Source organism: Culex quinquefasciatus, chromosome 3, assembly GCF_015732765.1.
Source record: "Culex quinquefasciatus strain JHB chromosome 3, VPISU_Cqui_1.0_pri_paternal, whole genome shotgun sequence".
Classification (NCBI taxonomy): domain Eukaryota; kingdom Metazoa; phylum Arthropoda; class Insecta; order Diptera; family Culicidae; genus Culex; species Culex quinquefasciatus.
The window spans coordinates 126,910,122-126,934,173 of record NC_051863.1 but is presented as its reverse complement, the minus strand read 5'-3'; the positions used below and the strand labels follow the sequence as shown (position 1 = coordinate 126,934,173).

The window sequence follows — 24,052 nt, the reverse complement described above, 5'->3', positions numbered from 1 at the left end:
TTTCGAAACCCGGACACTTCATCTTGTTTTATCATTTTTTTGGATCTTAGTTCGAGTTATGAATGTCAAAACTGTGCTATTTAGATGAATTATAACATCATCTTTCATTTAAAGTTTGTTTGAATGCTGTAGTTATGCTTATGCCGAGTCAATTAAATATAATAAAATTATAAGTTTACCAAAAACGTGAAACATTTCACTTAAATATTTCATAGACGTCCGAAGCACCGGGGAGGCAAAGCAGAAATTTATAGAATTTAAGGTAATCAAAACATTCCTTAAATTCTAGCAAATGTTTATACAAAATATCGATTGTTTTGATGTCAACAGCTTATTTGGGACCTAAAGAATGCCATTCAGTAACATTTCAGTCCAAATTTTTGCGATTCATAAGCAAAATCAAGTGTCCGGAATTCGAAGCAAAAGTGTCTGGATTTCGAATCAGCTCTTGTCAGTGTTTGAAGCACAACAAGTCATTTTAATTTTAAAATTCTGATGTAAAATTGTTATAAAGGACCAATTTTGCATGCATTCTTTTAAAACTGACTGTTTATACTACACCCTGATGATATTTATACATTTCCAACTTATTACATTTTTTGCCAGCTATAACAAAAATGATAAGATACTGAGTGTCCGGATTTCAAATCATGACGTTATGGTAAATTCTCGATTTCAATCAGAATTCGTCTCGCGACGGCTCAAACTTAAATTTTCAATTCTGACCTCTTCTGAACCTCTTAGGGGCTCCCCCAGGGATAATGGCCATTTGTCATTCTCTGGGATCCTCCGAAGATTTTGTATTTCCCAAGTATTTCATACGAAGAAACATTTTACCACCAATTCTTGTATACAGTCACTTTAAAAATGTATACATCGCTATTGAATTTTTGAAATAAAATTTAGATTTGAGTTTGATAATTTTCATGCATTATTTAAAATATTGAGCAATTCCAGCTCAAATCAGGATTTTTCTAGTACTTTTGTACCCGACCCTCTCCGATTTCAATGAAACGTTGTAGACATGTTATCCTAGGCCTATATAAGCCATTTTTGTGTATATGGAGCCAATAGTACTCGAAAATAACATTTGAGAAGGGCGTAAGGTATTTAAATATTTTTTGTTGTTGTAATTTAAAAATTTCTGTATCTCGAAGCCGTTGCGTCGTATCAAAAAGTGGTCAAAAACAAACTTATAGGAAATTGGACGGGCTTTCTGAAAAAAGTACACTGAAACAAAAAAAAACGCCACATCTTTGAGATTTTTTGATTTTTAAGTGTAAAACTTTAAATTGAAGGTGATGTCACGATTTTTTTTCGCTCAAAATTTTTGAGGAAGTATCCTAAAATGTTACCAAAAGACTGACGAAAAATGCAGGATGGTATGACGCTCCTAAAAAATACAAAAATCATTTACTAAAACTGTTTTTTTTTAAAGTGGTCTAAACGTCAAAATTTTTGATATTCGGTAGTGGGAATCGATTCTCCAGATAATTTTACTTAAAAGTCTCCATATTGACCATTGTCCTATGTCCAATCCTTGGGAAGATACAGCGGTTTTAAAAATGAGAATTTTGAAAAAACGGTATTTTGGTGGTTTTTGGCAATTTCTATATGACAGACTTGGTGTTTCAGTCTCGTAAATATTTTTACCGGAAAGCTCTTCTGATTTCCCATAAGTTTGCCTTTGACAGCATTTCAATTGGATGTAAGGGCTTACAGATATAAGCTTAATTATATTGCTTATAACTGAAAATAGAATATTTTTTTCAGTGTGTTAGAAACCAGGATAGTAAATTTGGTTACGTAAATATAAAAACCATATAAATCAAAAAGCTGTCAAAGGCAAACTTATGGGAAACTGGACGAGCTTTCCGGTAAAAATATTTACGAGACTGAAAAACCAAGTCTGTCATATAGAAATTGTCAAAAACCCAAAAAAAACGTTATTTTTCAAAATTTTCATTTCTAAAACCGCTGTATCTTACCAAGGATTGGACATAGGAATATGGTCAATATGGAGACTTTTATGTAAAATTGTCTGGAAAATCGATTCCCACTATCGGTGTTCAAAAATTTTGACGTTTAGACCACTTTTAAAAAAAAAACAGTTTTAGTAAATGATTTTTGTGTTTTTTTAGGAGCGACATACCTTCCTGCATTTTTCGTCAGTCTTTTGGTAAAATTTTAGGCTAATTCCTCAAAAAATTTGAACGAAAAAAAATCGTGACATCACCTTTAAATTTAAGTTTTAGACTTAAAAATCAAAAATCTCATAGATGTGGCGTGTATTTTTGTTTCAGTGTACTTTTTTTCAGAAAGCCCGTCCAATTTCCTATAAGTTTGTTTTTGACCACTTTTTGATACGACGCAACGGCTTCGAGATACAGTAATTTTTAAATTACAAAATACAAAAATATTTAAATACCTTACGCCTACAACGTTTCATTGAAAGCGGAGAGGGTCGGGTACAAAAGTACCAGAAAAATCCTGATTTGAGCTGGAATTGCTCTATTACAAAATATAAATTTAGTAAAGCGGCAATTCATCTGCAATTTAGTTTTTGACATAGTTCAAATGAAGAAAATTACCAATAAAGATAATAATATTTTAAAAATTTATCGGCCTTGTTAAAAGGTTGCTCATTTGGAAGAATTCCAGCAAGTTCTTTTCTATTTCATAAGTTTCCCGAACGGTGAAAGCTAACCGGTGTAACTGCTTTTGCAAACATCCCAAAGCTGCTCAATTCAACAGTGCACCAGCCAGGCCTGCAAAATGTTTCCAACCCAGCGTACACATGAAGCAAACCAAAATGTCAGTTCACTGCTAGCATGTGACTGTCAGCCTACTGTGTCCGTTCAACCACTGCCGCCTGACTCGTGCCGGTCGGCTGCTGAAGAATGAGAGACGTGAAAAAATGAGCTACACTCACTCAATTCGTGTCGTATGACTGACTCGTAAAATCCTGTCTAAACACTATTTTGACTATTTTTAAACAATTGAATGGTGCTAGACTGTGCAAAACACTTAAAACAACCATAACTTATATTCAAAATTACATTTCCACGCATAAATACCAACTTTTTGTGTAAAAACTTGTTTCTTTATGTGTGTGCGTGCAACGTCGAATGAGCGTTGGTCGACTACTGCCTCGCATTGCAGCTGCTCAGTGAGCTAGGGCACTCACGACTGAGTCGGGTTTGTTTATGTCACGGTTTTGCGGTTCAGTGAATGGATCTGAAAAAATCGTGTATGCGTCGCCGATTTTCGCGTCAGGACCCCTGACATTTTCAGCTCTGGCACCAGCAAGTACTTACCCTTAATTTCAAGCTATTCTCAACGAACTCATCCCCGCAGCAACTAGACTATAGTAGACTTGAATGCCGCCAAACAAGAAACGAACCCCGCGCACTGCTCTTTACTCTCTTTAGCCAAATTTGCTTTGATTGTTCAGTTCGGTCCGAAAGTGACGACGGCGGCGACGTTACCACATCCGCCGTCCCGTCTCAACGTGGTGGTGGTGGGGGTCACTTCTTTGCCGATTTTATGCGCTGCTGGGAAACGGTATCGATCGCTGGTGGCCAGTTGAGTTTCGCGCGTTGCCCCGTCAAGATGACTGTGACCTACGGTGTGGAAAAGTGTCCGGCGCGGTTTGATGAGTACCGGTGCTCGTTGTCCGACAAGTATCGGGCGTTGGCACTGGAGCAGCTGCGGGAGGATGACACGCTGCGGGAGCAGGCGCTGGAGGCGATGCGGGCCTGGATCGCCAAACATCCGTACATCCGGCGGTGCCGGACGGACTCGTTGTTCTTGTTGAGGTTCTTGAGGCAGCGCAAATTTTCGATTCCGGTGGCGTGTGAAATGTTGGAGCGCTACTTGGCCATGCGTCAGACGTTTCCCCAGTGGTTCCAGAACTTGGACCCGTATGAGGAGGATTTGAAGGAGCTCGGTTCGAACGATGTCTTCCAAGTGCTAGGATTCGACGAAAAGGGACGCATCGTGATCCTGATCAAGGCCAAGAACTTCAACGTGGAACGGTTCACGCTGATTCACCTGATGCGCTATTTGCACATGTACGCCGAAATTATGGCCAGCGACGAGCGCATCCAGGTCGCGGGAATCGTCCTGGTCGTGGACTGCTTCAACACCACCATGATGCACTTTACCCTTTTCAACCTGTCCGACATGAAGAACATGATGCCGTACATTAACCACCTGATCCCGGTCCGCTGCAAGGAGATCCACGTGATTCGACTGCCTAAGATGAGCGTCACCCTGGTGGATATCCTGCTCACCTTCATCAGTCCCAAGCTGAAGCAACGGTTCTTCGTAAGTAGCCATACCGTGTCACCAGTTTTATTGTCCACTGAAATGGGGTCGTCACGCCCCGGCCAAAAGGTCAGAGCGACACGCACAAAGAGGGTCGTGCGCGAGAAAAGGACAAGATTTACTGCTGCAAGTTCTGCGGCAAGGACTGTTGGGGACACTGATGTGTGATGTTCAGTAGGTGACTGGGCTAGCTTAATTTTAAATAACAACCTCCCATAACAACTTCTTTCAATTTTGCATTTTTTTTTTTCAATCCTGAAACCTGAAATGCTATCAACCTAAATTGGCTATCATTAATTCTAGAAAGAGTTTTTCGCATGTGACATGTGAATGAAAAATGTAGCAAGCCAGAGGACCATTTTTGTTCGCTTAAAAACTTTCAGTCACCCTAAAATGTATGGAATCTTAAGGCCGATGCAAATATTTTTCAAAGTTTTGTCCCTCGGCTCTGGTCGGGGTCGAGGGGGGTGATAAAAAAATATAAAAATTTAAATAACAAGCCATAGTCTCAACATTTGAATGCAAAAAGTGTTTAAAAAGACATTTTCCACTAGTTAAGTTGTATTGCAATCATTAGTTTTCAAAAAAGTAAGATTTGACGAAACCAAAAAAAAAATAGCAAAAAAAACTTTTTGCTATACTAAACATCGAAAATTTTCAAAAATTCTAAAGATGTTGAAATCAACTTAAACATGTAAAAATGGGTTTAAAAGCAGGGGAGTGCATTTTAAATCAATTTCATTCATCTGTTTGCACTTCAATTTCCATTGAAATTTTGAAGTTTATTAATTTGTTTTGCCCCCTGATTTTTGGGGCCACGCAAACTTTAAATAAAATTTGCACTAGCCTAAGTACAGAACAATAAAATCTGGAGTTTTTTTTTTGAAAAGGTCCAATAAACCAAATTTTCAATTTTTGCTCTTTGGGTGTTTTTAGAACCGCCTTAAGTCAGGGGTATTAAAAAAACACCCAAAAAGCAAAAAAAGAAAATTTGGTTTAAAGGACCTTTTCAAAAAAAAAAACTCCAGAAATGATCTATCTGGTAGATATAACAGCGGTTAAACGATGCGTCTTAATTAGTGAATGATTGAATGATTTATTTTCCTTTACAGTTTGACGTCATTTAATACGAGTAGAAGCAACTTGTTGTATTCAACTCTGTACGTCATTTGTCATCTTCTAGCAGATTAACGAATCGAATTAAAAATGCTGCTTAAAAAATAATGTTTGTTTAAGTCCAGGTATAAGTTTCTTTAAGGGTGCACAGCAATCAAGGAAGTTGTTGTCTTCGAATTCCAAAGTTGTTAAACTTACGGACCCAATCCTGCAATAATGTGATTGAAGACATAGAAAAACTTCATGATAAAAAAGTTTATAGACAGTACATTAGAGATTGAATCAAAATTTATATCAAAAGTTGCCGTAGTTTTGAAGGTACTAAAATGTGTGAAACAAAAATCTTTGTGCAAAAGTTCTGGTTGATGTGCATGTGTTAATCAGGTGGTAATACATAAAAATTTAAAAATCAAGCTTGGCAGCGAGTTGAACACAACATTGTTTGCAATTCCGATAAATAAGCTTATGAATTAGATGTTTTCAGTGAAAGTGTCAAAGTCTAAAACATTATTTTTACTGCTAAAAAATGAACATAGCTTTCCAAAATAATCTATTTTGGAGATGAATAGTACGCAGTTCTTCATTGAGCATGACATTAAAAATGGGTAGTTTTTCTGCGCCCTGAGTGAAATTTGCATTGCTACTGCTGTTACGCATTTTTATTTGTTACTAATAAAATATAAGCCGAAACGTCGGTAACGAAGGGAAACGGTTGTTACCTTTATTCGACGGACTGAAAAGCCAAATATGAAGAAAACTGAAATTTGACAGTCGTTGCGAAATAAGTTACTTATAAATCTAATCAGGAATCTTAACTTGGAATTGGATTTATCATCTACGAATTCAATTCAAATAAAGTTATTTATTGAAACTATGGACCTATAGAGGGAAATGAAATGTTCTTGGAGAAATTGCAAACACCGCAACTTATTCAAATCTAAAATTCAATACAGTCATCCCACATATTCGGAACACCCACAAAATCGGAACACTTTTATGATAATTTGTCAATAGCATGCCAAAAGTAGCTTTTCTGTCGACCTTACTATTTTTAGAACCGTCATTTGGACATTATCTTGCTATTTCACTAGTAAAAGTAGTACTTTTTGAACAAAAAACTTCATTCCAAGACTATTTTGTCCAGAGCAGCAAAAAACTGCCTCCAAATGGCCTGTTTCATAATTGTGGGATGTTATTGTGCCTCCCACTATTGTGGAACACCTGAATTTAACTGATATTTTCACAAAAAATGTTATCAAACCATGTATCACAAAGCTTGAGTTTCATTGCTTTCAGTGTGAGAAGTCATTATTTGGTAATAAATATGTACTCCTGGAGAGGTCCAAAGTTTGTTTACATTCGTAAGAAAAAAGTGTTCCGAATTTGTGGATTTCAAGGGTCAAAGTAATTCTTCAAAAACTTCATATAAAAGTTAAAATTTGCAGATGTTCGATACAGCATTCGAAAGATCGCAAGAAAAGCTTTCAAATGAAGGTAAAAGCGAATCATTAAGTTCAATTATCGATTTGCTATGACTTTTTGAACATTAGCCGATCTGGAAACCGTTCCGAATATGTGGGATGACTGTACTTGTATTTTTTTTTTTTTTTTTTTGTGCTGGCTCGTTTCTTGTACTGAATGAACATAAAAAAAACTACCAGATTATGATAATTGGCTGTTTTACAATGCTTGTGGATGTAAAAAATCTCGTTTTTTGGCCAAAATTATTTTAAATTTATTCCGACCTTGTTCTTCAATAGTCTTGTTGCTCAATTGGAACCCCGATTTTACAGTTCGATTGGAACCCTGAGAGTCGCCTCTTCATATAGGCTCTCTAATTGAAACCAGGGTGATGAATAGAGAGAACGCTTTGTTTACATCTACAAAGTAGAAGGCTGTTCAAGCACAAGCATGACTTTTTGCCTTCCTCACCTCACTGAGGCAAGGCTATAAAATCACTCAAAAATTGAACTTCTTAAATATACCTTCTAGATATACCTTCACGTATACCTATCGACTCAGAATCAAATTCTGAACAAATGTCTGTGGGGATGTGTGTAGACATGATTTTTGTCAACACGATTTTCTCAGAACTGGCTGAACCGATTTTGGCCGGGTCAGCCTTATTCGATTCGTTTTGAGGTCCCATAAGACCCTATTAAAATTTATTCTGTTTAGTAAAGTTTTTAAAAAGTTATGCTAAGAAAAAGATTTTTGTATCTACAAAAAAGGGTGATTTTTTTGCATAACCTCAAAAGGCCGGGTCTTTTTGTTTACGTGCAAGAGTCGCGCCAGATGTGAAACGCCCGGTTGCCACATTGCTTCAAATCAGAGTCTGCATGTTTTCTGGAAATGTCTGTATCAGGTTTATATTGTTTTTATAAACTTATTTTCATTATTTCTTTTTAAATGTGAGGAAGGCACCAACCACCTAATGGTGGATTAAGAAACGTTTTTACTAGTAAACAAGCCTAACCCAACAAACTTCGTCTTGACGTATAGCTTGTTTGCTTGTTCAGCCTCCTGTGATCAAAATTTGAGTTTACGTATATTTTCCTATACAATCTGCAGATGCCCCGGAATCGGTCTCAGAGTGGCCAAAGTGAGATTTTTTTAGCATATAAACCTTCCTTGAGCTTATACGAACCCAACGCAACAAAGAGCACCTCGACCCGACGCTTCGTATTGACCTGATTCGCGTTTGGACAAAACCGTCGAAATTTTTTATATATATAGATGAGCTGTTTAATAATCAGTAGTATAAAAAGTAGTAAATCTTTCCCAGTTCCTGAGGGGAACACCCTTGAAGAGTATCGGGGCCGGCATTTACAAAGCGGATTCAGTGGCAGTTTCATTCTCGACTTAATGTTAACATGTTAAGGTTAATGTTAAAATTCCATAGGTCGCCTCCCTAAGGTGTCGTGATAAGGTCCAGTTTGTGACGATACACTACCTTCCCTTTACTAAGCAATCGATTCCAGAAGGGAAAAGATCACCAGTTGTTTTGGTCCGAGCCGGGATTTGAACCCCGATCTACCGCTTACGAGGCGGAAGCGTTACCACTGGGCTACGTGGCTCGGTCATCAATCAGTAGTATGCGTTTCATTTTGTCTAGTTTATAACATTTTTGCTGAAAAATTATGTGTGTTTTCAAGTTTCTATCGCATCGCTTTTCTTTTTTACGGGTGACGAAAAACTGCGGCGAGAGTGTCATTTTGCGATGTCGCTGATTTTGGAATCCTGGAGCTCTTCCTGGTCCAGCGAGTGAATATCGCTAATTCTAGCGAAGCTGATCCCACAAACAAAAAAGGTTTTCACTTAACCAGTAGGTTTTCAAACGGAATCAAACAATAAAGACAGGCTTCAGGATGGATACAACCGCATGGACTCCATTAACAATTAACATTCATAATTATGAAAAATGACGATATCGCCTTCAACTTTTTAAAGATTTAATGATTTCAACTCCAGGGTCCAAAAGCCACACATTTTAAATTCTTGCAAAAAAAAAAAAAAACAATTTTTGCAATTCCGTCGTGAAACTACTTACTTTTCCTGTCATTCTTGAACGACGAAATAGCCTACTTTTCTGTACCAAAAATAACAGAATCGAATAGCAACACTTTTCAAAATAAATGCTGAAAAGTTCTACTTTTCAGCACTGAAATGGGTGCTGAAAAGTTGAACTTTTCAGCACTTGTTTCGAAAAGTAACACTTTTCAACATTTTTTTGATTTAAACGTTTTATAGACAAAATACATGAAAATTCAACTTAAAATTTCACTCAATGGGTGTTTTTCGGAATTGCAAAAAATGTTGTATGGGACTCGTTGCAAAACTTGATTTTTCAGCACTCGTCGTATTTATCCAACTCGGTGAACCTCGTTGGATAAATGTACGACTCGTGCTGAAAAAATCCTCTTTTTGCAACTTGTTGCATAAACTACTATTTTATAATCGATAACAATACTCTCTACTTTTGGCGAACAGTAAATTAGTTCCACTTTGACAGTTCAAAATTGAGGCCGTTTTGCGAACCACTATTCAGCACCCAGATTGAAACTTGTAGCAAAGGAATAAAACGACGAAAAAAAGTTTTCCAAATTTGAAGCTTTTGTGTGAACTGAAACTGCTCTAACCAGACTGCAGTCGCGATTGGTCCCAGTTGACGGTAGTGTCATAAGGCATGAAAATAAAAAAAAATCTTCCCAATAAATTTTGGTACGCTATAAAACCATCCCAAAACACGCCTTTTCAAGCGCCAAGGCGTAGCAATAAACAGTTGATGAGCTGTGTTCCAGGAACATTCCGTGTAGAGATGATTCGTTTGGGCAGTGAAAAACTTATAACGAGATAGTAATTTATGCAAAACTCCCGGCATATCCTTGCAGATTCAAAAATATAATGCACTTATCATGTTTCCACCCTAATTAACATCAGGAATCGGTTTGCAGATCTGAAAAATAATCAGTTATTTTGAACAAAGTTTGAGTTTTAAGCATTTAAATCAAACAGTTCACTGAAATGCAAAGCGTTTTCTTGCGAAAAATAGGTTCATTTCTTCTCTAACTGTTGACGCAATATTTATGAGTGCTTTTACTAACCAGTTTAGTGTAAGATATTGAGCTACATTTGTTTCAAAAGGCAGTTTTTTAGCGCACCCTTCGTTAATAGAGCCATAGCCCGCAATAAAATAAAACCATTCAAACTATTTAAAAGGGCCCTTTCATTGTTTTTACGACAGGTCTATAAAATATATTTGTTTGACGCAAAGCACAACTCGACATTTTTGAAGTTGTTGTCAGTAAATGTTTCAGCTACGTCAAGGTATGATAGACTTGAGCTCCATGATCACGCTTCAATAGACAGAATTGAGTTTCAGTGAATTCCCTGGCAATAATTAATATTGTAAATTTAATGTAATAAACCCCACAGATTTGTTCAGGAAATTCACTAAATTTCAATGTAATATTCAATTTAGCTGGTTTTTTTTGTGTCAACCAACATTTTTGGAAGAAGAGCAAGCAATTGTACTCTTCTAACTTAATGGCTGAGTCAAACCATTCGCGACTCCTCCTTGAACTTAAACCTCACACCCCTCACATACCTTTTAAAAAAACAAAAAACCCCTCTCTTCAAACCAACTTCAATGAGTGTCGCCTACACGAACCCAAATCGCAAAAAGATCAAACAACATTCTGACCCACACCATACGGCGGTACATCACGTTTCAAAAACAACTCGTTCATTACTTTACACGGAGTACTGACACAAAATAAATCAAGCTCATTGTTGCCAAACTGTGCACTGTGCTGACCTTCAGCTGACTTGTATGGTTCATCTTGCAACACCGTTGAAAATTTGAGTGACCCTCACACCAGATGACTTCACTCTTATTTGGATATTAAAAACACTTCTTGTTATGACTTTATTGAAATACCTACACTGAAAATATGCCACACTTTTTATTCAAGTGCCCAAACACTTGAATGATTGAATAAAGTCACATCGTAGATCTAATTGGTTTGTGTTTCAACATCAATCCAAACCACTATCAAATGCAAGTGTTTGGGCGGTTGACTTTTTGGTATTTTTTAACATGTTATTTTCATTCGGGTGGCTCAAGCTTTTCAATTGTTTTGCTCATGAATTTGTCCCACCTTCTTGAACTATTCAAAGTGATGAGCAAAACACTTGAAAATGATCTTAAGATCTACCCAAAACAGGCACTATTCAAAGTCAACGTGATTATCCACATGAATTTAATGTGTTTCACTGATTGATTTTTGCGCGACTTTCATCGAAGGCTAGAAGCGAGGCAAGAACCAATAGCACAAAAAACACTCCCATCTTCAACTGGCCGGCCGGCGCAGTGGTAGCGTGCACGACTAGCAAGCGAGAACCTGTAAATCGCTTGACGTACTTTTTTTTTCAACACCATTTAAAATTCAAGTGTTTGGCTATTGACATTATTTCATGGCCAATCACCGAAATTTCAAGTGTTTTGCGATTGATATTTGAGTGCTCTGTACAGCAGGGCCAGATCATGTGTAGAACACTTCGTTGAGCTGTGTAAGTTTTGCTCAGTGTAGTTTATGCAGATCAATGTCTTTTACGTTGACTTATAATGACGTTTGTGATCATAAATTGAGCAAACATGTTTTTTTCTGTTTTATTTAGGCTGGTACAAATATTTTTAAAAGTTTTTGTCACCCCCCCCCCCCCTTCAAAATTGGCCCGAAAAATCAGGGGGCAAAAAAAATATTTTTACAATTAACTTCAAAATTTCAATGTTAATTCAAGTGCAACCAGCTGAAATCAAATTAAAATACATTCTCATGCGTTTAAAATCATTTTAGCATGTTTGGGTTTATTAAAAAATCTTAAGATTTTTTGAAAATTTTCGATGCAAAATCATTTTTTTCGATACAATTTTAGTTTTTGTCAGATCTTAGATTTTTTGAAAACTTATGATTGCAAAACAACTGGACTAGTGTAAAATGCATTTTAAAACACTTTTTTCATTTAAATGTGAAGACTATGGCTTGTTATTTAATTTTTTTTTTATTTTTTTTTTTTTTGCCCCCCCCCCTTGACCTCGGCCAGGGCCGAGGGACAAAAACTTTTTTAAATATTTGCATCGACCTTATTAACCCTCTACAATCCAACCTCACTTCGATCTAAAAATTCGCCAACAAACCTTTATTCAAATATTGTTTGATCTTTAAAAAGCATGTGAAAAATATATTTGAGAGAATCTTGGGGTTGAAGATGTAACTTGTTTTTTGTGACTTTGCCATTTTATTTTTGCAGTATATTTTTTTCTGGGGTCAACAAAAGTTGCATTTTCTTCAAATTGAAGTTAATCTGTTTATGAGTAGGGGAAATTCTCGTATGTTTGGCAGGTTAAGCACTCGCTCCTAACTCCATCCAATTAGCTGATTTTCACTTGCTTGCTCACTTCTAATTGAGCTATTTATCACTCGATTTCAGTTGAAATCGCTTTTAATTAGCTTTAATTGAATGTCAAAGTTCTGACTGCCAACATTACAGGCACGCTGGAATTAGGTGCTGTTCCCCTAAGCAAAGTCCCCTTCGAAAAAAAATCAAATTTTATTTTGCTAGGAAATATTTTGCTTGAAAAATGTTTTTTTCTAATATAAACTAATTTATTATTCTGAAATATCACTGCAAATAGTTCTCAAAAAATCAGAGAGCAAAAATATATTTCTCATAGACAGTTTTCAAACATAATTTAATTAGGGAGTTTGGGAGGAGGAGAGAGTCGAAGGCAGGCTTTATTCAAAAAAATATTCAATTAATAATAAGCAAATTAAAATTTTGCTTCAAAATGTAGCTTCTTTTTTATCAGCAACTTTTCGATCAAAATATATGTTTTAGGCTCTTTGTTTCGATAGCTGCCAAAACTGGAGACTCGTATGACCAAAGGGTTCGTTCAAAAATTACGTCCATTAATAGGGAGAGGGGGGTGGGAATCTCAAGTTTGTGACAGTCCATGTTAAAGGTATAGGAAAAGTGCTTGACAGGGGGTGGGGGAAGTGTCTGAAATCTCAAAAATCTCTGTACGTAATATTTAAACAAACCCAAACTTGAAATGCAAAATGTCAGAAAATAATTTTCATGAAACGTTTCACGACTATTCTGTCCATGTTCGCAAAAATGTCCCATATGCAAAAACAGCAAAATGAGAAAAAACGCTGAGCAAGTTTGTCCCCCAGGTTACGTGTAAAGTTTTCGAGAAAAAACTGGATTTCCTCCTGATTTTTAGAACAAAGTACACTCAACACCCGGTGGTTGGTCACTTTTTCGTTTGACACTTTTTTTAATTTGTACCCCGTTTGTTGGTCAAAGTCAAACTAAAATGTGACGAACTGTCACTTTTTACACGGCACTCACGCACACTATCAAAACAAACGTTTGGTAGTGTGTGTGAACTCCGTGTAAAAGGGGCGTCAAACTAAAAAGTGACCCCATTCGTTTGACTATAGTTGGTGTCCTACCATCGGGGTTTGAGTGTACTGTTTAAGGCTTTCTGAAAGAGCACACGATTTTGAATCAAACTGCATCAATAAACTCAAAAGTGACGAAAGTTCATATGGGACATTTATGCGAACAGCGGCAGTATTGCAACTAGAGATTTTATTATGTGCAAGCACGGACGCGCTTACGTGAGGCGTATTCCCTTGAGTCAATCAGTTTTGGTGGAAGTTGACCGCCAGTAGAAGCCGTTTCGAATTGAGGTGGTTTTCTTTTGTTGCAAATGCTCTGCCATTTGGGATGAATGACCATTGCTGGGCAGTCTTTGGCGTGGCTCGTCCGCCCAGATTGAAATCTGTCACTCTTTTCTCGCACCACCGTATTGTGTAGGAATGTGGGTCAATGTCGGGCCCCCCCTCAAAATACAACCCCAACAAGACCAATCGATTGGCCAGCATCGGCGTTTGTTGTTGTTGTTGCGTGTGGCACTTGTTGGGCACTTGAAAATTAAATTTGGCCAGCGGCCAACCAGACTCTTCTAATGAGCCCCGATGTGTAAGATCCCCGCTGGCCACTAGTGGCAGTGTTGAGAGTCTTCTCAATCTCGCTTGTCCAAAGTGGTCATGAAAACATTACGCCGCGCGCAGCGCGTTACGTAATGCATGGACGGACGGGTTCTGCAACGAAACCACCTGTGGGCGAAAATTACCCGCTTGTTCGGGTACTTGCTGCAATTGCTTTTGAAGACAGGTTTCGTCAGTGTTACCGTCCCGGCCTTGACCTGGCTGGCTGGCTGGCTCCTCGGGATGTAGAGTTAATGGTGGCCAGACTGTGACGCAGGCGGTTTGTGAATAATTGTCTCGTTCTCGTGGTTATGGTATAGGTTATGGTTAAATTACACCGTTAAATTGTATGCTCTTAACGGTATGCTAAAGTTGCGTAGCACATTGCTTTTTATACCATGAATGAATATTTTTATTCCAAACTACGGTGATCTATTCTTGTAATTTGAAGTGATTTATTTTAAGGTGGTAAATACTTTCTAAAAAAATGTTTTTTATTTATTATTTTTCACTTGATTGTTGAGTGACCGATCTATCCCGTTTGATAGTTTCATCAGATTGTCTATTTCAGATTCACTAGATGTTTTGAGTAAGCATGGTTGAATGTCCTGTAAACAAATTCGGTAACACTATGCTGTCGATTTTGTAAACATCGAAATGTTTCCGAAATTGTCACTTTTCCAAATTTTTGAAACAATTGTGGTGATTTTAAAAACATTCACAGTGAAGCTCAAAAAAATGTTTCTAATCGGTTAGAAGATGTATGGTTAAGAAAATTGCTAACAAATGTTTGGTTTTTGTTTTATATACATAAATATCATTGAAAATATCAATTATGATAATTGACTGTTGTATGAAAAACAATAGTATTAGTTTATTGCAATTCCTACGATTTCAGAAACTTTTGTACTCTTAAGATTAAACATTCATATTCATATTCACAATTGAACAAATATGCATTTAAGTTGAAAAAAAGCAAATTTACACCGTATATTTAACAAAATATATTGCTCAAATGCACAGTTTGAATCATTTGTATTAGTTTTTTGTTGTTCTATATTGGACCCCCTTAATTTGCTCGAAAATGTGAAGTTTTGGGTTGTACTTATATGAAGTTTCTCAAATTGACATTATTTCGATTTACTGAAGCGAAAGAAACAGTCAAAAAATGATTCGGTAATAAATTTAATCAAAAAACCCAAGCAACACACTTTGTCAGATAAACGTCAGATTTTCCTAACTGATTGTATAACCGTTCGGCCTCGTTACCACAACACGTTCTACAACTCCTGTGCATTGGAAAAAGTGCACTTTTTTCTGTTGTGAGCAATTCTCTACGAAATCGGTCTTTTTTCTTCAATTTTAATTTTTGTATTTTTTAATCCGACTAAAACTTTTTTGGCGCCTTCAGTATGCCCAAAGAAGCCATTTTGCATCATTAGTTTGTCCATATAATTTGCCATACAAATTTGGCAGCTGGCCATACAAAAATGATGCATGAAAATTCAAAAACCTGAATCTTTTGAAGGAATTTTTTGATCGATTTGGTGTCTTCGGCAAAGTTGTAGGTATGGATACGGACCACACTGGAAAAAAATGATACACGGTATAAAAAATTTGGTGATTTTTTTATTTAACTTTTTATCACTAAAACTTGATTTGCAAAAAAACACTATTTTTAATTTTTTAAATTTTTTTATATGTTTTAGAGGACATAAAATGCCAACTTTTCAGAAATTTCCAGGTTGTGCAAAAAATCGTTGACCGAGTTATGAATTTTTAAATCAATACTGATTTTTTCAAAAAATCGAAATTTTGGTCGCAAAAATTTTTCAACTTCATTTTTTGATGCAAAAGCAAATTTGCAATCAAAAAGTACTCAAGTGAAATTTTGATAAAGTGCACCTTTTTCAAGTTAAATCCATATTTAAGTGACTTTTTTGAAAATAGTCGCAGTTTTTCATTTTTTTTTAAATTAGAGCACATGTTTGCCCACTTTTGAAAAAAATATTTTTGAAAAGCTGAGAAAATTCTCTATATTTTGCTTCTTCGGACTTTGTTGATACGATCTTTAGTTGTTGAGATATTGCAATGCAAAGGTTAAAAAACAGGAAAATTGATGTTTTCTAAGTCTCACCCAAACAGCCCACCATTTTTCAATGTCGATATCTCAGCAACTTATGGTCCGATTTTCAATGTTAAAATATGAAACATTTGTGAAATTTTCCGATCTTTTCGAAAACAATATTTTCAAAATTTTTAAACCAAGACTAACATTTTAAAAGGGCGTAATATTGAATGTTTATGTTGTTGTTGTTTATGTTTTTGACATTAGTTTACAGAATGTCATGAATGGTAGAATGGTTGGCCACGCCCATTTTTCAGAAGATGCCGTCACATGACAATGTTAGATAAGCAGTAAAACAAACAGAAGTTAGTTAATGAAATTAGGAGCGAGTTCTTAACCTCCCAAACATGTGAGAATTTTCCCTATGTTGTGTGTTAAAGTTGGAAAAGAGTGAAGGTGACTGTGTTTTAAGACTTGTGTGGCACAAAACTTAATAGTTATATAAGCCAGTTACACAAGTAGATAATCAAACTGTTATTTCACTTATGTTAAGATTTTATGACCTATGTTAATCAAAAACAACTGTCTAACTCAGGCCTGCCCAACGTCCGGCCCGCGGGCCGGATGCGGCCCGTGAAGCCATTTCATCCGGCCCGCGACGGCTTTCAAAAATATTTCTTTGACCGGCCCTTAAGGCTGTTCATGAAGTATTAAATAAATTAAATTATTGTCTGAATTTAAAAAATAAGCTTGAGATAAAATTTTAACATATTGCAAGAACATTCTTCATATTTGAATTCAATTCATATAATTTTTATATTGATATTATTTAACTGAAAAAAATGTTCAGGAAAACAAAAATATCCATTTTGTAAAAATGTTAAATTTATAAAAAAAAACCTTCTATTGTTACCTTAAAATTTACAAAAAAGACTAAATGTTATTTCTTTCAGTTTTGACTGTGTTTATTTCAATTTGAAGTTTTTTTTCTATTTTCTTTTTTTTAATAAGCAAAACTAATGTATTTTTCCAGTACAACTTTTTAGTGATAAAGTTTTTTTTTTAAAAAAAAAGCTTAAAAATCAAATTATTTATACTGAAAATAGATCGATGGAAATATTTTTAAAATATTGAAAAATGTATCAAAAACTTCAAAAACTTGCAATGATCATTGAAATTTCAATGTTTTTTTTATAAAAAAAATATCAAGGTATTTGATTGAAATCGTCAAAAACAATATCTTTACAATTTTAAACAAGCAAAAATTAAAATAAGTAAAATAAACAATTTTTTGAATGTTGTTTGTTTTTCATTTTTAAAATCAAGATATATGAATCATATTTGCAACACTAGTTCTTTTGCGTTAAAAAAAAACTCAATCATAAGAAAATTGAGAAAAAACTTTTAACAAATATCAATTCCGGCCTAGATTTCGGCCCGCCACTGCTTCAGATAAATCAAATCTGGCCCGCAGGGCCAAAAGGTTGGGCACCCCTGGACTCTAACTATTATTCAACAGTCGACAAGTTATGAGTGCTACTTGGGAAGAGAAAGGATGTTTTGTTATGAGTTTTGTTGGCCATGGCTGATTTCAGATGTCAAACCCAAAGGCTTAGTTCTGCGAAAAGTAAAATTAAATGTTAGTCAACATTGATTTGGATGATGCAGAACATGCAAAATAAAAGATTAAAAAACCTACAGAAGGTCCACTATAGAAAAGGGGTCCACTAATGGATAATATACCCTATCTTTACAGAGAAAATGCACAAATCTTTTTTTTACAAGAAGTACCAAAACACATATTTTTTTGAAAAATTCGAAATTTTTCACTATGTTTTGGGGAACTTGAAAAATCATATTTTGTATTTGACTTGGATGGTTATGAACTGTAAAAAAAACAAACATACTGTCATACAAAACTACCTAATTTATTTTTAAGATGCACAATCAAATGTGAAATCGAGTATTACTTAATTTTTTGAAAAAAATACGCACATAATTTTGTTTTATGTTAGCAGTTTTGAAATGCAAATTTGTGCAGTTTAAAAAATATTTTGTTAGTGAAATGTAACATCTCAACTTTCAACAAAAAATATTTACTTGAAAGTTAAAATTAGACCCATGATGTCTTGAGCAAATTTCTAGCAAACGCAAACAGTTTACAAACTATTTTGTCAAATCCTTCCTCTTAATAATAAAGGGATACGGTGTGTTATTTATGCGAAACAAAAACAGATTTTGGTAGGTAACTTTTTTTAATATTTTTTGAATTATTTCAGTCCTGTATATTTTTTTCAGATACAAAAAAACACATCCATTTTCCATCCACATCCAAAACACTCAATTTTTATGAAATGGAAACTAATTAGATTTTCAGTTATTTAAAAGATTTCATTCACCATAAACTTTTAAATTACAAACATATGCAGCTGGGTTGTATTCTATCTAAAAGTGATACCTACTGTGAACCTCTTCTAAGTCATAAATTTTATATCAAATTTACTTACAGAAACCAATTCTACATTTCCAAATTTGTTTGACAATTTATGCTTAAAATGATGATCAACAGGTTTTTTTTGTAATTCCGTTGTGACATAAAATAGTATTTCGAAACACACATAATAGGTGAAAGAAAATAATGATTGGTGAACTGCCGTTTTACGGCGATATGATGTATACGCCATTTTGGACAATTTCATTTTTATTTTACAGTCTGATAAAGAATCTTAAAAGCTACCTCCTGACGAAAGAATTTTTCAAAAAGCTGCTCTGGGGCCCATTTTATTAAGCAAACAAACAATGATGTATACGCCAATTTTACTCTTCATGATGTATGTATACATTGAGAATTGATAGAAGTTAAATTCAATACTGTTTGAATGTTGATTTGAGGTTTTGGGACCAAATCAAGACTAGGCAATATTTTATTACATTATTTCGATTTAATTCTTAAGGGGAGGGGGGGTTTGAGAAAGCGTGACGTTGCGTGTTAAAATCATAGGGAAATCGTGACAAAGGTTGGTGGAGTAAATTTTGATTGATTTTAATGTGACGTACTTAATGGATGACACCTTATCCACATTCACGTAGACACTTTTTTGAAAATTCTAGACCCACCCACCTCCCTTGGTGACAATTGTTCATGCAAAAAATGTGTTAATGGAGCATAGACAATCGCTAAGGGAGCGTTCTTTTATTACATAACGCAAAAAATCGGATTTTTAGACCCCCCTCGTAACAAAATTTCCATACAATTTTTAAAAATTTTGTATGGAGCGTAACACGGCCTCCGAATCCCCCAATTGCGTTACTTAATAATAGAACGCTCCCTAATACCTCCCCCGTTATAGTATCCACGTGGACAATGCATTACGGGATCCACTCAGCTATCAAAATAGCTGGCACAAAAAATAAAGCCAGCTTTGACCGCTTTGATCGAGCAATGTATACATTAGCCTGTCCCATTTTGAGGTCATGTCGAGGAATTTCAGGTGCTCACTTCTTAAATGGTAGATTATGATGTTAGGAACAATGTTTTCTTAGACAAGAAAAAATAATAAAATACTTTCTCGCACCCCCTAGTCGATTTACTGAAAAAGTCACTTTTTGAACAAATTTTCTAAAATCGCTTGGAATCAATACAAAACTGTTTCGATCAGGTGTGTATTATCTTCAAACGATAGGTTTTTGTCCATAGATTAAGATGCACTATCAATATTGGACGAAAATTTAAGTTTTTGACTCTCCCAGGCGGATTTGTGTCGAAAAAATCGCATTTTTTCGAAACTTTTTTCAGAAATGTTCATTTAATTCAGGGTAGCCTATTTTTCCCAGTGAAACCAATACGTGCAGCTTGTAGGAAATTTCATGGCGAACATTTTTCTCTCTGAGAAAATGCAATTTCGACACTCCAGAGCCAAGATATTTGAGTTTTAGTGAGGAAAAAAGTGCCAATTTTCAAAATTTCTCAGAATTCTGAAGCAAGGCCTACTAATTACACGATGTAGCAAGCACATGTCTCAAAGGTCAGGGTATGCTTTTTATAGTAATTTTGGCCGCTGAATCCGAATCTGAAATTAAATTTCGTGCAAACAGTGATGTTTTGGAGCTACACCCTTTTGGAATGTTATTTGCGTGTTTAAGAGGCAGTTTTTGTAAATATTGCTCGGTTTGTTCTAGAGTCGTATCGAGGTGCTCCGATTTGGATGAAACTTTCAGCGTTTGTTTGTCTATACATGAGATAAACTCATGCCAAAAATGAGCCCTCTAAGACAAAGGGAAGTGGGGTAAAACGGGCATTGAAGATTGAGGTCCAAAAAACATAAAAAATCTTAAAATTGCTCGTATTTAAGTAAAACTTCATCAATTTCAACTATCTTAGATGCATTTGAATGTTCTTTTGAAGCACTTCAAAATGAGCCATAGACATCCAAGATTGGTTTAACTTTTTCTCATAGCTTTTGCAAATTACTGTTAAAAATTGTTTTTTTTAAACCTCAATATATTTTTGCAACAGCCTCCAACACCCATACTCTTTAGTTCAAGTTAGGGAATTTCATGGACTATAAGCCTACGGTAATAACTTTTGGCCAATCGCAGTTTTTCTCATAGTTTTTCGATTTTTCTATAACAAACATTTTACAATGTTAGTTATTGTCCTGTTGTTTAGTCTCACTTTTGTCATATTCGAAATCCTCGGAAAATTCAAACTCCAAACTGGCATGAGTTCATCTCATGTATAGACAAACAAACGCTGAAAGTTTCATCCAAATCGGAGCACCTTGATACGACAACAAACCGAGCAATATTTACAAAACTACCTCTTAAACACGCAAATAACATTCCAAAAGGGTGTAGCTCCAAAACATCACTGTTTGCACGAAATTTGATTTCTGATTCGGATTCAGCGGCCAAAATTACTATAAAAGCATACCCTGACCTTTGAGACATATGCTTGCTACATCGTGTAATTAGTAGGCCTTGCTTCAGAATTCTGAGAAATTTTGAAAATTGGCACTTTTTCCTCACTAAAACTCAAATATCTCGGCTCTGAGTGTCGAAATTGCATTTTCTCAGAGAGAAAATGTTCGCCATGAAATTTCCTACAAGCTGCACGTATTGGTTTTACTGGGAAAATAGGCTACCTTAATTAAATGAACATTTCTGAAAAAGTTTCGAAAAATGCGATTTTTCGACACAAATCCGCCTGGGAGAGTCCAAACTTAAATTTTTGTCCAATATTGATAGTGCATCTTAATCTATGGACAAAAACCTATCGTTTGAAGATAATACACACCTGATCGAAACAGTTTTTGTATTGATTCCAAGCGATTTTAGAAAATTTGTTCAAAAAGTGACTTTTTCAGTAAATCGACTAGGGGGTGCGAGAAAGTATTTTATTATTTTTTCTTGTCTAAGAAAACATTGTTCCTAACATCATAATCTACCATTTAAGAAGTGAGCACCTGAAATTCCTCGACATGACCTCAAAATGGGACAGGCTAGTATACATACATCAATTTTAATTGTAATTTTTATTGCTATTTTTTCGGCCAAATGATGTTTGTGGTTTAAAATCGTAGAGAATAGGAAAAAACAAGAAACTTGGTAGGGGCCACATTTTTATTGTACTTTTTAACAGTTTCTACAGAGCAGACCTCAAATTAGTCATTTTAAATTGAAAAAATGAACAAAAACAGAAAATCGTGTCTACAGCAAAATCACCTCAATGGCGTATACATCATATCGCCGTAAAACGGCAGTGAATGTATTATGAGCTTAGCGATTGCCTAGAATTACAGTGGCTTAAAAGAGAGCAACTTCAGATTACTGCCGTATGAAGGGCCAAAAAGGGGTGGTTGGACGTGAACGAGCAAAATCACTGACGGGCGGGACGAGGACACTGACGGTGTCCTCGTCCCGCCCGTGTGGATCAATCGGACCGCGCACTGGACTCACAATCCAGAGGTCGCCGGTTCGAATCCCGCGGCGGGCGCTCTAAAATTCTTTGTGTAAATATGGGTATTCGGCGCCGTCGCTCCGTGCCATACTTTCATACACTTAGGAGCCCAGGGCGGCGAAGTCCTTGAAGATAAAAGGAAGACACTAGCGGTTGGTACTAGCAATGGTGGCCGACAGCTATAAAGTCAACTTCGTCCTCAGGGGAAGAGAATCTCCTTCCGACAGTAACCCCCAATAACTCCGAAAAAAAAACGTTAATTGGATTCTATCAGTTCTCCATCAAGAAAAAATCTCAGAATGAATATATTTTCGTTTCCACGTGACATTATTTGTGTTTCGTGAATTTAAATAGATCAAACAAATAGTATTCAAAGGAGAATAGCTAATAATGTCATAAATCATTTTTTCATCTTTGGCATTTGAATCGTATTTTTCAAAAACAAACAAATTAACACGGTGAACAGCATGTAATCGCTGACAATCTCGAAGTCAAATATGAGCAACTAAAGCTAACAAAATTGATCGCTCACTTTTTGTATGCTCGCATCATAAAAAAGCAAAACAAAAATGCCTCAAGCAAACACCGCCTTAATGATCGTGCATTACCTCCAAAAAACAAATATTGATTATTGTTTTCATCTTTTTATCTTAACTGTCCAGTTCCACAAGACGATGATCGACGCCAAGAAGCACCTGGACAAGTCGCTGCTGCCATCGGAGTACAACGGCACGAACGACTCGATGGAGCTGTCGGAGGCGTACCACAAGAAGGTGTTTGCGGCCCAGGCCGAGCTGGCCCTGCTCGACCAGATGGAGATTGACGTGACCAAGTACTCGGCCATGTGGAACCAGAACCACGTGGCCAGTGCCGCCGGGGGCTGCGGAAAGGCCAGCGAAATCGACAGCGGGATGGTGGGCAGCTTTCGGAAGCTGAACATCGATTAGCGACCCCGCTTGGAAGTGGGAAGTGTTGTGATTTTCATGGTATTAGCAGTAAGTTTGTGTGTGTTCAGAATTTTCACATCAATCTAGGCTTAGGTATGATTAATTAGGGGCGTTTTTTGAACAAGTTTCGAAAGAGCATTACGCACATGCGGTTAGTGAAACGAAGATGGGCAACATTTCGAAACCGGTCGAAATAGCTCGCAGAAGACGACGCCTCGGCACAAGATGTGGTTTTGCAAGCGCAACGTTTAGTAGGAGGAAGGTCAGGAAAAACCAGAATCCAACCGGCTGATGTGAAAGTGGACGCACGCGTCTATGTCGGATTCGTTGGAATAGCTGACAAATGTTTAGCTGAATTAGAATTAAAGATTTTTTATTGGAGTGTGAAGAATGCACGTGTGAAATATTTCAAATTTGTATACATTTAGGTGAATATAATAAAGTAAAACATTCGAAACAATTTACAGATAAACATGATTCAGAAAGAAAAAAGTTCCACAAATCTAAATTATTTACCAATTCTCGACCCTCTCCGCGGATTATAACAGGCCGGTTTTTGTAAGGATTTTTATCATATGAAAAGGATTTTTAATGAATTTAATTATTGTAACAACTTTTATAAATTCAATTTTTTTGTTGCTTTCCGATGCGTTTTTAATTAGACATTCGGGTAGTTCAAAGATTTAAAGAAAGAGATGTGAGCCGCTAACATGTAGTTAAACTTCCGCAGCTGTCTTGGTAAACTTCACAGAGGCTTAAACAGAAAGTTAAACTCTATGTTGCACTTTTAACATCTCGATAAACACTCAGATCTATGTTATTCGTAAAAGCAAACTTGAAAATTCATGAATATTAAAACGTAATAATTGGGGAAAAAGATTTTGTGCTCCAAGTTAAGGCTTATTTTCAAAAATGTTTATAAAACGTGCAAGTCAGCTTCAAGTGAAATTTGGATACCACTTAGTGAAATGTTATATGTTTTCCAAATTCAAATTTTCATTGAGATTTAAATGTAAGTAATCCTTTTGATATCTTTCTCATTATAAGGCCTTGCTGGTTTTGCTGGAGAACC

The 24,052-nt window shown here is 35.9% G+C and overlaps 1 protein-coding gene across 1 annotated transcript; it reads left to right on the top strand.

Annotated features, from left to right (window-relative positions):
- The first annotated feature begins 3,599 nt into the window (after positions 1-3,599).
- Positions 3,600-23,440, top strand: LOC6047317 (alpha-tocopherol transfer protein-like). The gene is made up of 2 exons (XM_001864358.2): positions 3,600-4,329; positions 22,696-23,440. Exons 1-2 carry the CDS (start codon positions 3,613-3,615, stop codon positions 22,978-22,980), a joined length of 1,002 nt encoding a protein of 333 aa, XP_001864393.1. The 5' UTR covers positions 3,600-3,612; the 3' UTR covers positions 22,981-23,440.
- Positions 23,441-24,052: the final 612 nt, after the last annotated feature.

Excerpts from the sequence above, each read along its gene's own strand:
- LOC6047317 (XM_001864358.2), top strand. The coding sequence starts at position 3,613 with ATGACTGTGACCTACGGTGTGGAAAAGTGTCCGGCGCGGTTTGATGAG. Across the intron at positions 4,330-22,695 it reads AGCTGAAGCAACGGTTCTTC|TTCCACAAGACGATGATCGA; the intron begins GTAAGTAGCCAT and ends TTAACTGTCCAG.